This window comes from Amblyraja radiata, chromosome 13 (genome assembly GCF_010909765.2).
Source record: "Amblyraja radiata isolate CabotCenter1 chromosome 13, sAmbRad1.1.pri, whole genome shotgun sequence".
Taxonomy (NCBI): Eukaryota; Metazoa; Chordata; class Chondrichthyes; order Rajiformes; family Rajidae; genus Amblyraja; species Amblyraja radiata.
In genome coordinates this window covers 56211274-56222790 of record NC_045968.1, presented here as the reverse complement: position 1 = coordinate 56222790, position 11517 = coordinate 56211274, and the positions used below count along the sequence as shown (strand labels likewise).

The following is an 11517-nucleotide window of genomic DNA, read 5'->3' as shown; positions in this document are numbered from 1 at the left end:
TTAATAATGTTTTGAGGTTTTTTTTAATGAATTTTATATTTTGTAGTTTTCTAATATCTTACATTAAAAAAATGAATAGTTTAAAGGACACACACCTTTGACAGAAACCAAAGTTTTACATTAGTCTTGGGTAAGCAAATAATGAAGAAAGAAAAGGACACATCAATGGGTTTAGGTGAAGAGTAGGACCTAGTTCACTTAGAATGTAAGGGAACAATCTTGATCTTAAATTATCTGTGATATTGTATACACCAGCTTTGTTTTGGCTTATATGGTTATCATAAAATATTAGCAGACCTATCAATATTATTATCAACATTAAAACTGAAAAAATAAAAGGTAATTACTTTTAGAATTACTTTCTACTTGAGAGATATATTCAGAAAGGACAATATTCTATGGAATAATTATTCATTGCAATGTGGAGTCTTCGTGGCATATAGAAATTCCATGACACTAAAATGATTATGTTATGATTTAAAACAGGAAATCGTATTAACTATCACAAAATGTAAAACAAAAACACAATCTCTTTTATATGACCGTCATCATTAGCACACAGTGCATATTTTATTTAACAGTCCATGTATGAAAGTAAACTTTTAGCATGGCACAATATAGTCTGCATTATGCAGGAATATTTTAATACAATGTTCATACATCCTTAGCCAAGTGTGACACTATTAATTAATGATAATGCACTTGTTATTAATTAAGGATCAAATAGGACTGATGTACTTTGAAATACGCATGCTCCGAGAAAAGGACAATTTCAAATTACTTGCTTAACTGAATGCAGCAGTACAGTATGCAGGGCCTGTTACAGGTGTAATATGAGAACCAAAATTAGAGGCACATTAATCGAATAAAAATGTTTTTAAGACACTGACCTGCGTGGAAAGAAAATTTCCATTTAACTCTTTTCCCTTTCCCTCTTCATTCCTCCCATTTCACTCAGCAAGGGCTTAAGTAAATCTTTCTTGTGCTTTATATAGTGGACATAAATAGTCTAAAATCCATTGTGGCTGATTGCAGTAAATCAAATTTCTTAATGGTAATTATTTTTCTTAATGGCAATAGTTTTTTTTGCATTAGGGTTAAGTCATATGTCTCTGAACAAAACCCCCACCACAAAATTTGCCGATTTACTATACCGCCGATAAATGTACCACCTAATGCACCTTATAACTGACAAATGTACTACCCTAATGTGCTACGTATCTTCCTCCCCAATGCGAGAATAATAACAAAGAATCCAAAGTGGGTGGGGGGAGATGCACACTATACTGAGGTTGAAGGTGGTGACGTCTAAAAGTATGCCTGCCTTCATCTTACCCTTAGTAAAACTGAAATATGTCACTATCAGACACAACATAACAATTTCAAAAAGCCACCATTTTTTATCTTTTTTTTTTTAATTTGCTTCTCTCCTTTTTCTCTTCTATCTCCAACATTTTAGTCATTGTAACCCTGACAAATTTGGTCTATCACAGAGATGCACATTGCCCTCCACCTCTTTGCAATCTAACATGCTTGTTTACCATTTGTTCAGTTATGAAGAAGGACCACTGACCTAACATTTCTTCTGCCCTTGTCTCCCCACAAAAACAGTTTGATCCTCTCAGTGCTTCCACATTCTCAGTTCCTGTTCTACATAATACCCTAACATTCAATCCAACACTAACAATGCATATTTGAAACCAATTTAAAGGAAAATATGTGGACAAATACTAACCTCTTCTTAGTGATCACGGCCAAAGTAAACAAAGAAATAATTAAACAACTATGGAAACAACGGCCTAAGCAAACTTTCAGTAAATAAGTTAACTCACCTATGTAATCCAAATAAATCAGGTAATGCATATTTAATGTAAGAGCATAATAACAAAGTGAATTCACCATTCCAACTTGGCGTTTTTATCATTAACGTGTTCAATCTCTTTTCACAAGGATATGCATTTTTGGAAATTGGAAATGTCACAGTGCCCACCTATTTATTTTTCTGCTTGCATTCCGCTCCAGATTCTTTCCCTTTCTCAAACTCTGCAATCTGACTGAATATTTGCAGCAGGTTTTGGGGCACACCTTTCACAGCCTTCCCTGCTACAGAGTTATGATTTTGAGGGTTTTCATTAGAATTCTCCCTTTTACCATCCCTGCAATGTCTACGTACATTTTCTTCTTTCCAATCCTTGGATCTCCTTTCATGTACATGCTCCTCTCTATCATCTCCAGTCTTTCCAAAATCACACCCGTCATCTTTGCTGTTAGAATTAATTAACCCAGAAACTTTCCCCTCACGTTGGTATTTGTCATCTGACAAATGTGAATATTCTGACCATGAAGACTCGGAGTAGCTCCTATTACTTTTTTCACATGTTTTACTGATGTTTTCATGACCGAATTCACAATCTTGATGCCATTTCCAAACCTTGCCTTCATCATTTGATTTTTTGTCTTTATCTGCTTTGTGCTTTTTGTCATGCTGACGATAACTATCAAGTGTTCTTGAACTATATAAAGAGCTTCTGTTATCTTCAGACCTACCTTCAAGAGGTTCTAAGATTTCAACTGATGACGAAGAAATTGAACGGTACCTTCTTTTCTCCATGATCTCTGACCATTGGTCCACTGAACTTTCATTTTTCTCCAGCAACTTTGCTACTTCCTGTTTCTGATTCAGAAAGGAAGCCGAAGTATCAGCTGGAGGAGTGTACCATTCCTTTTCATCGGAATGCATATGATCAATCTTCTCATCACATGAACCTTTACTTAAACGCCTCTTCTGACTACGTGAGGAACCTGAACGTTTTCTCTGTCGCTTCTTAGTTGATTTGTGTTTCCTGGAAGATTCAGATGAGGATGAAGAACTAGACATTGACGATTCAGGCGAATCAGATGAAGATGTTGACCTTTTTCTCTTTCTCTTCATTCTAAATGGAAAGGTACAGATCATAAAATTGCTACGATACAGTATCTAGTGCCAGAATTTTTTTTCCTAATGAATAGGTTATTTTGAAAGCTCAAATTTGCTAACTCAGAATCCAAGCTATTCATTTTTGAGTCATAGAGAAAAGCTGCTACTTAAAGAATAAGACTTTCTCAACTTTCTGTACTTTTGATTAAATGTACAATATGTCAATGACAAACCATGCCATAATTAAATATTATTCGATAATAAGGTTTGAAGTGTTAAATGTTATCTCCATGGTTATCAAGCTTTCAATCATATAATCACTTCAATTAATTGAGCATTTTAATAACATGCAAGTATCTAAACCTCAATTTTGCAGAACAACTAAATAAAATGAATTACATACAAAGCTGTTGGTAGGTAAAGTATTTCCTGTGCTATTAGGTTTTATATAAGATCAAAGACACACACAAAGACAGATGATGTGTAGTTGCTCTCCATCTAAAAAAATAAACTATATATCCAAGCCTTTGCAGTTGGCATCTAATTAGTTTATTGTGAGAACACTTTTTAATACTAAGTAACCAAGCAGCAAATGTAATCTTTCTGGATTCATCCGATTATAAAACAAATCATGTATTTTCACTTCAAACGCTTCTAAGGGGTAAAGGGATGATACCAATTTGTATTAAACAATATTGTATCTGCTATTTTTTAATAATTAAATCCATAAAAGACAGCTTAACTTTGTGACCAGTGATCAAGTGCATGCCAGTAAAATGTAAAATTTTCACTGATTTGATATCCTACCTTTCACGTCAGCTTCGCAATGGATGTCAAACACCTGCAAAACACCTATACTCCATTGAGAAAGTTACCTTTTTTCTTCTTTTAACAGCTTACGCAATTTCTCTGCACTTGACACCTCGATTCTTTTCTCCTCTTCTCTACTTTCTTTAGATTTTTTTTCATCAAGTGATTTCTTTTATACCCAGTCATCATGAAATTGCGGCAAAATTGCATTCAGTTTTCAGTCGGCAACACCATTGGTAACAATTGCGTTCAGAAAACCATATTCACAATAATAACCAAATATAAATTGTAATAAAAATAGTACGAATTGTATAATTGTATATAATCAAGAGAGCACAAGAGATAACACATTATGTTCAATGAAAGCATCGATACACATTTAAAAATGAATTTAAATAACAGATGAGCAACAAAAAAGGTAAGGAAGTATGTGAAACAAGTTAAAACATTTTGTATTGAGTTTTTTTTTTAAATAAAAGGATGATCAGTTTGTGAACCCATGGAAAATAAAAGCACAAGGTTCAAATAACAGAAAAGTAAACCACGCAATCAACAAAGCAAGGGTGTCACAGAACATCACAAATTTAATTGTGATCATTGCAAGCAAAGTATTTGTAGAATTTATCAAATGCGTTTCAGAAAACAAACCAAAATCACCGTATATTACCAGTTGTTCCCCAATGACCAAAGTACAAACCAAATTTGTGCAGCAGAATCCAGTTCAAATCAGGTGTGTAACAAATTTCAGCAGCCGTTGCCCCGGGCAGGAAATGCACACAAGGAAACAGAACAAGGAAAAAAAAATCAGTAATGCAAGAAAATTGTACATCAACTGTCAAACTAAAAACAAAGTATAAAATATTAAAAACTATGCTAATGCACAAAGGAAGTTCTCCCATTAATAACTTTAGCAAAAGTACAAAATGTGGACCTTTTATGTCTTATCAATGACTGAAAAAATGGAATCATCAAATTTAAGATGATCATATTGTCTGGGAAGGAATGGGAAAGAGAAATGCAATGGAGGAGCTTTGCAGCACATGGGGAGTGGGGGAACATTAGTCTCAGAATTAAATTCTGAACAAACTAGAAAGGTGCACGTGATCCTTTCCCACTTATCCCTCAAACATCATCATTACATAAAACTATCTAGTTCTCAACACGTTGCTTCATCAGACGTTGGCTGTGCTGCCTTTCTTATATTACAGTAGACATTACTCTTCAAAAGATCTTCAGAATTTCCTGGTGATTAAATTACAAACGTCTTGAATTTAATGCAAGAGTGAGCACTTTTATTTTCATATCTGTGAACCTATTGGAAACCGAGTATTCTTGACTAAAGCAAATGTGCAATCATACATGTAATATTGGTTTGAGAGAATCTATCTGCAACAGCACTATAGGTATTTAATATGTATATATGACCAGAAGCACGATGTTGCTTTTAATCAATTATATTACGAATAGTTTTAATAGATCTATGGATATACATTGGATGAAAATTAATGTAAAACCTGGTAAAAATCACAAAACATACAATAGGACAAGCAGTAAAATTCAAGCAAATCATCGATTCCTTGCCTTTCGAAACACTGATGTAATGGTAATATTGATTACGTTTGATTATATTTCCTTTGCTGACAGACACTAGAAATTGAAAGGAGTCAAAAGATGTTGAGGGCTAGGACAGGTTCCACCAGGTGTAGGAGACAGTTAGTAGAGGGGAACTGATTGGATCACTGTTCAAGGAATAACTGGAGGGCCCTCAGACCTTCCAGCTAGGAATAGAGATATAAAGGAATTGGATGTCCATGCTAAACATGAGGAAATATATGCCTAGGAATTGAAATTATTGAAGTGTTGAAAAATGTATGTGGTGTCTCAGATGTAGGTCAGAAGGGACTGGACAAAGGGGGGGACAAGATGGAATCGAGGTATATGGATACGTGTTCTGTGGGGTTGGTGCAGGGAGAAACAATGGATCTGCCAGGAACATTTTAATTTGGGAGCACGACAAAAATTCAAAGCTGGAGAGTACCTCTGGTCCTTCAACATTTTAATTCTTCTAATATTAAGTTGAATACATTTTCAAAAATGTCCTAAAACTTAATTCCTGCATGTTCTGAGTAACAATCCCTTAGTTTAATTGTACAGAGGATATGTAATTGGGAAAGTATGTCCTTAGTGTAACTGCATGTTATAGAGGCAAACAATGTTGTTAGTTTTCTCAATATAAACTTAGCAAAAACACAATATTAATCTCCAACATCAATAAGAAAAATCACCTTTTTCCAAGAGCTATTTTCATTTGTAATCTCAGTGGAAAAAAGTTAAATGCACATTTTAACATGTGACAAAAATAATACCACAGAATAAATTATGCATCATCCACCCTCCAGCCTTGATCAAAAGTAAATCTGATCAATGTGGCAATTATGTTCCCTCCTATCTGGTAAACTCTTCCCAATGAATGGCCAACAGGTTGGCAGCTCATGTAGTAATTGAAGGGCAATATCTTACCATTCCATGTTGAAAAGTAACAACATACATCTTACACAAACATGCCATTTGCTTTATTTGATAAAGTAATGTATCTAATCGTAGTTCTGAGTCAATCCGACAAAAGAACAATGGTAACTGTTTGCGATAAGTGTTGTACTGAACTAAGTAAATCACCTGCATGTGTTTTCTTAACTTCTGTAAAGCTTCCTCAGCCTCACTGAAGGTTTCATCTAGATTCAGGGCTTTTTTATAGCAGTTCTCAGCATTCACCAACTTTTCTTCTTCTTCTAACCTGTTAAAATAGTTTAAACAATCACATTTCTTTCCTGAACACCGAATGTCACGAAATATCAACTGATTTAAGAGTGACATTTTATCCTTTAAATTCAGCATCAAAGGCACCATAGCAAACTAAATGTCCCACACCACCCCCGACTCGCAAGGTACACCAGCGAGCCCTTCTTCACTCATTGTATGATCCTGTTAGCGCGGCTGTTATTGTAGCTCACGTTGTAGCCTTTGGGGGCACTCCTTGCATTAGACTGCTACCACCGGCAGGACGTGCTTAAAAATTGAGATTAATTAGATGCCTGTGTTGCAGTGAAATGATTCTGTCCTCAAACCCATTTCTCACCTGAAAGGTATGCATGGTTTTAACTTTTATTGAATGTAATAAAACAGTACTCCATGGCACATGTAACTTATCAACAATAATTTGCCAGAGAAGGTAGTGGAGGCAGGTACTATAACAACATTTAAAAGACATTTGGACAGGTACATAGATAGGAAAGGTTTAGAGGGATATGGGCCAAATATGGGCAGGTGAGGCAAGTGTAGATGGGCCACTTTGGTCAGTATGGACAAGTTGAGTCAATGGGCCTGTTTTTGTGCTGTATGACGCCATTATCTATAACATTCAAAATCAAATACAATAATTTCACACTCACTGGCCTCCTCTTTCCACTAAAGTTTGACAGAAATATTTCTTTGCATTCCTATGCGTTGGACAAGTTTCCAGAGCCAAGTCAAAGTCAGAAATTGCTTTGGTTAGACTTCCTTTTGTTGCATAACTGAAATAAAAAGGAAAACAAATATAAATGAGATCCACTCTAAGTACAGCTACTCTGTGGCCTGGTATCCAGATTCTTCCATTCTTATTCCAAAATTTTTCCCCACGTTGAATAGACTCTTCTTCAGACTGAAACAGGGGAGAGATATTCCTCTGTGTTGGACAGGTTTCTGGAGTCAAAGTCAGAAATAGCTTTGCTTAGACTACCTCTTGTTGCATAGCTGAAAAAACAAATATTAATGAAATCCACTCTAACTATAGGTACTCCGTGGCCTGATCTCCAGATTCCTGCATTCTCTTAGTCTAAAATTCTATCTCGCATTGAATATACTCAATGATCGAGCACCCAAAGCTCTCCGAGGTAATCCGCATAGTACACCTTGGCCTACGCGATCTCTCACTTGCCAACCTTTCCCATTCTGATCTTTCTGTCCTGGGCCTCCTCCATTGTCAGAGTGAAGTCACACGCAAATTTAGATGAACAGCACCTCATATTTTACTTGGGCAGCTTACACCCAGTGGTATATTGATTTCTCTAATTGCAAGTAACGCCTGTATTAGTTCCACTGATCGCAACCCTGTATCCCTTCGTTATCACCTTTTCCCCAGCCAACAATGGTCCATTATGGGCTCCACCCGTCCTTGATCATTGGGTCTGGCCTATTCCACTTCCAGTATCCCCCCTCCCCCTCTCCACCCTTTCAGTCTGAAGAAGGGTTCTGACCCAATACGCCAGCCATCCATTTTCTCCAGAGATACTGCCTGGCCTGCTGAGTAACTTCAGCACTTTGTGTCGATCTACTGGATATTCCCCATGTCCTAACCATTCCCCCTCTACGCTTTCTGCATTAAAACCATCATGTTTTCTCTCTTTCCCTGTTCTGATGAAGGGCCACAGATATTGCTTGGCCTACTGTTTGAAGTATTTTTGTTTTTTATTGTGGATCCTCAGCAATGCAGCCAAAGTGATTTCATTTTCTTTCCTGCTTTTCACCATTACCCGTCCTCAGCAGAAAGATGATCCTCATTTTCCATGCTCCACAAGTCAGTCATTCAAGTCAAAGCTAGAACATAGACTTCTGAACCGTATGATCGCTACAGCAGAATCCAATATCACATACCACCCATGTACATGGGTAAACAGAAGTAATAAAGGGACAATTAAAATGTTAGTCTTTCTAACAGAGGAACACTAAAGCCAAATATTAAACTTGCAGTGTCATTCACATTCAGGACTCACGCAATATCATGTAATATGTTTATCCTATAGATCCTGAAGAGACCAACGCCGTAACTTAAAAATATTTAAGTGTGTTCAGACTCCAAGTTTGCGGATGACACAAAGCTGGGAGGCAGTGTCAGCTGTGAGGAGGATGCTGAGGCTGCAGGGTGACTTGGATAGGTTGGGTGAGTGGGCAGATGCAGTATAATGTGGATAAATGTGAGGTTATCCCCTTTGGTGGCAAGAACAAGGAGGCAGATTATTATCTGAATGGTTCAGATTAGGAAAAAGGGAGGTGCAACGAGACCTGGGTGCCCTTGAACATCTGTCACTGAAAGCATGCAGGTACAGCATGCAGTGAGGAAAGCTAATGGCATGTTGGCCTTCATAGCGAGAGGATTTGTGAGATAGGAGCAAGCAGGTCCTACTGCTGTTGTGCAGGGCCCTGGTGAGACCGCGCCTGGAGTATTGTGTGCAGTTTTGGTCTCCTAATTTGAGGAAGGACATTCTTACTATTGAGGGAGAGCGGCGTAGGTTCATCAGGTTGATTCCCGGGATGGCGGGACTGACATATGATGAAAGAATGGATCGCCTAGGCTTATATTCACTAAAATTTAGAAGGATGAGAGGTGATCTGAAAGAAACATAAAATTCTTAAAGGATTGGACAGGCTAGATGCAGGGATAAATGTTCTCCATGTTGGGGTATGTTCTCCATGTTGAACCGGTACCAGGAGGTGGCGTCGAAGGACGAGAAGTTGAAGCAAAGAAGTGGAAGCCAAATAACCGAACGGAAATGACGCCGAAAAGCCAAATAACCGAAAAGGGTGCAACGACGAAAAGCCAACTAACCGAACGGACGTGACGCCGAAAAGCAAAATAACGGAAAGGGCGCAATGCTGTAACGCCAAATAACGGACATGTTGTCGCCGGGGGGCGGGACTTGTCAGCGATTGGTCCAGACCCCCCGCGTCCATCACATCACAGGCCGGGGGAGACGGGAGCGTGGGGGTCATTTTCCCACACAAGACCGCCCGGGGCTAGAGGGTGACTGGGCGCTCTGAACCCGAGCACCAAGGTGTAAGCGGCCGAAGGAGCGCATCCCTCGGGACAACCCTGTCAGGCCATAGCCGCCCTCCGCCTCATCTCCCACATGCGGCTGCACTGTGACGGGCTGTGAGTCGGCAGCATACACACACACACACACGGGGCCGGGTGGAGCGGGGCCCCGGCTCCGGGTACCGGACACACGGGGACGAAAACCCAGCAATATCCCCATCAGCTGCAGCAGAGTTGGTGACAGTCTGGTCCCTCCGCCCACTCAGAGTCTCTGACCGCGATGCACCACCAACCAACCCCCACACCAGGGCGATTAACTCCCCCGACCCACACGGTGAGATTCACCCCCCACCCCGACCCACACATGGTGAGATTCACCCCCCACCCCGACCCCCACACCAGGGTGATTCACTCCCCCGACCCACACACGGTGAGATTCCCCCCCCTACCCCGACCCCCACACCAGGGTGATTCACCCCCCCTCCCCCCTCACGGGGCGATTCACCCACCACCCGACCCCCACACGGGGAGATTCACCCCCCACACCAGGGTGATTCACTCCCCCGACCCACACACGGTGAATTCCCCCCCCACCCCGACCCCCACACCAGGGTGATTCACCCCCCCTCCCCCCTCACGGGGCGATTCACCCACCACCCGACCCCCACACGGGGAGATTCACCCCCCGACAACCACACCGGGCACTGGCAGCCATAGTAAATCGCTTTTAAAACATGGGGGGGAGGGGGAACACAAATTCCCTGACGGGCCGATGACAAGTGTGCATGAGAATGAACAACTTTATCTCCTCCCACTCCCCACACCCCCTTGACAACAAGAAGCATATTTTATTTATTGTTTAAACACAGTAATACCGTCTGGTTGCCTGCGTAATGCACATAACAAGCTCCCATGCAAAAAACTCCAGATAATCTGAATCTTTTCAGTTTATTTGCAGTTCATTTGTATTTTTGAACTTTGCGCATTTAACAGTGCCATTTCAGCAGCTGTGTCGGGTAAGTCGTACTTTTCCCCCGCAGACGATACATTACTCTCAAATCACATATTACTCCACTACATAAAAACAGTGTCAATGCCTCTTCAAGGTCTACTAATCCACCCATAGTTTCAGTTGCAGGTACAGCTGTAGGGATTTGGCGCTCGGAACAATTACCGCATTAGAAGATCATCTGAGCATCTTGAAATCAATCTCATGAGCACGAGTGAAAGATAGCCGAGCGACGCGGTATCGATCAGCCCACATCGCAGAGTGGAAACGAATGAAATGGAAATTGCAAAGGAATGGGTGACGTTTTGGGTCGAGACCATTCAGACTCAGCCTTCAGGTCTGAAGAATGGTCTCGATCCGAAACGTCACCCATTCCTTTTCTCCAGAGATGCTGCCTGTTTTGCTGAGTTACTCCAGCTTTTTGTGTCCATCTTCGGTTAAAACCAGCATCTGTAGTTCCTTCCTACACAAATGTCACACCAAAGTAATTGTCCAGGATGGCTTCCTGAATATTGCATAAGGCATGATCAGAAGAAAGGGGGCCTTTGTGTTGGGGAAGGGGGTAAGTCGCAATTGTCACAGTTGAATTATTTGCAATTCCTATTTCATCCTTTTCCACTCTGTGCGACGTGCGCTGATCGATACCGCTTCGCTCGGCTATCTTTCACTCGTGCGCGTCAGATTGATTTCAAGATGCTCAGATGATCTTCTAATGCCGTCATTGTTCCGAGCGCCAAATCTCTTCAGCTGTACCTGCAACTGAAACTATGGGTGGATTAGTAGACCTTGAAGAAGCATTGACACTTTGTTTTTATGTAGAGGGGAAATAGAGGTAAGGTGCGTGATTTGAGAGTAATGTATCGTCTGCGGGGGGGGGGGGGGGGGGGGGAGTGCGATTTACTCGACATCGCTGCTAAAATGGCACTGTTA

The 11517-nt window shown here is 40.2% G+C and overlaps 1 protein-coding gene across 4 annotated transcripts in view; it reads right to left on the bottom strand.

The window, feature by feature from the left end:
* Window positions 1–532: 532 nt before the first annotated feature.
* Window positions 533–11517, bottom strand: part of ttc14 (tetratricopeptide repeat domain 14) — a 29653-nt gene continuing 18668 nt past the window's right edge. For 3 of the 4 annotated variants that reach the window (XM_033032147.1, XM_033032149.1, XM_033032148.1), the window contains 4 exons: window positions 7177–7299; window positions 6404–6521; window positions 3793–3896; window positions 533–2933 (listed from right to left, as the gene is read on the bottom strand). In XM_033032147.1, the coding sequence (XP_032888038.1) occupies window positions 1991–2933; window positions 3793–3896; window positions 6404–6521; window positions 7177–7299 (1288 nt within the window). In that variant the 3' untranslated portion in view covers window positions 533–1990. Of the gene's footprint in view, window positions 2964–3792; window positions 3897–6403; window positions 6522–7176; window positions 7300–11517 lie in introns of all 4 variants that reach the window. The other variant, XM_033032150.1, reaches the window with a different exon arrangement.